Raw genomic sequence first — 781 nt, 5'->3', positions numbered from 1 at the left:
AGTCGTTATACCTCTACAATATAATAATTTATACTGTACAGCTATAACAGATAACAAAAGGTGCAATCCTTTTAAAAAAATCACACGGTTCACATGTTTTTATCATTTTATTTTTAAGTATAAACTTTTTAAACACTTTACATAAATTAACTCCTCTGAGACTAATATTTGATGTACAGTAAATTGTAATTCATATAAAAATCCATAAACAACTTGTCTCACATAATTTACAAAAAAAATCCAGGTTTCCTCTGCTTATCAGTGACAGGATTCTAGTGGCCAGTTTTTTGTTTTTGTTTCCCCAAGGCAAGCCGCATGAGCATGGAAAAGCCCTGGGGCAGTCACATCCCCGCGAGCAGAAGTCCCCGGCGCCGGGTCTTTGCGCAGAGCGCGGCGGAGAGCAGTTGGGCGTCTGCAAACCGCCCTGCGCCCCACATTTTAAGTCGAACAAGAGAGACCAGCGCCTCGGGTGCAGAGACTGACGACCCCTCGAGAGCGGAGCCCGGCAGCTCGGTCCCACCGCTCGCCCGTCGCCGGGCGCCCGCGGCACCGCGCTCCGCCTTCTCCCCTTGGGCGGCCACGCCCGGGCCCAGACGCGTGCGCGACCCGCACATGTAAACATCTTCTTGAAAGCCGGTCCCCTTTGGGGTCCTTCAGAGAGGAGGGGTGTGCGGGGCTCCTCGAGCGGCCGCGCAGGCTCAGGCGAGTCCCTCTCGGGGGGCGCGGGGGCGCGGGGCGGGGGGCTGTCCCCGGTGGGGCCCCGGGGAGCCCTGCGGCAGTT

The 781-nt window shown here is 54.8% G+C and overlaps 1 protein-coding gene across 1 annotated transcript in view; it reads right to left on the bottom strand.

Annotated features, from left to right (window-relative positions):
* Positions 1-341: 341 nt before the first annotated feature.
* Positions 342-781, bottom strand: part of TENM3 (teneurin transmembrane protein 3) — a 554,583-nt gene continuing 554,143 nt past the window's right edge. The window contains exon 32 of the mRNA XM_012724797.1: positions 342-641. Within this exon, the coding sequence (XP_012580251.1) occupies positions 342-641 (300 nt within the window). The remainder of the gene's footprint in view (positions 642-781) is intronic.

The sequence above is a fragment of the Condylura cristata genome, unplaced genomic scaffold (genome assembly GCF_000260355.1).
Source record: "Condylura cristata isolate star-nosed mole 26May11 unplaced genomic scaffold, ConCri1.0 scaffold00014, whole genome shotgun sequence".
NCBI classification, from domain to species: Eukaryota; Metazoa; Chordata; class Mammalia; order Eulipotyphla; family Talpidae; genus Condylura; species Condylura cristata.
Note: the sequence above shows the minus strand (reverse complement) of the source record. Positions and strands in the feature narration are given on the sequence as shown.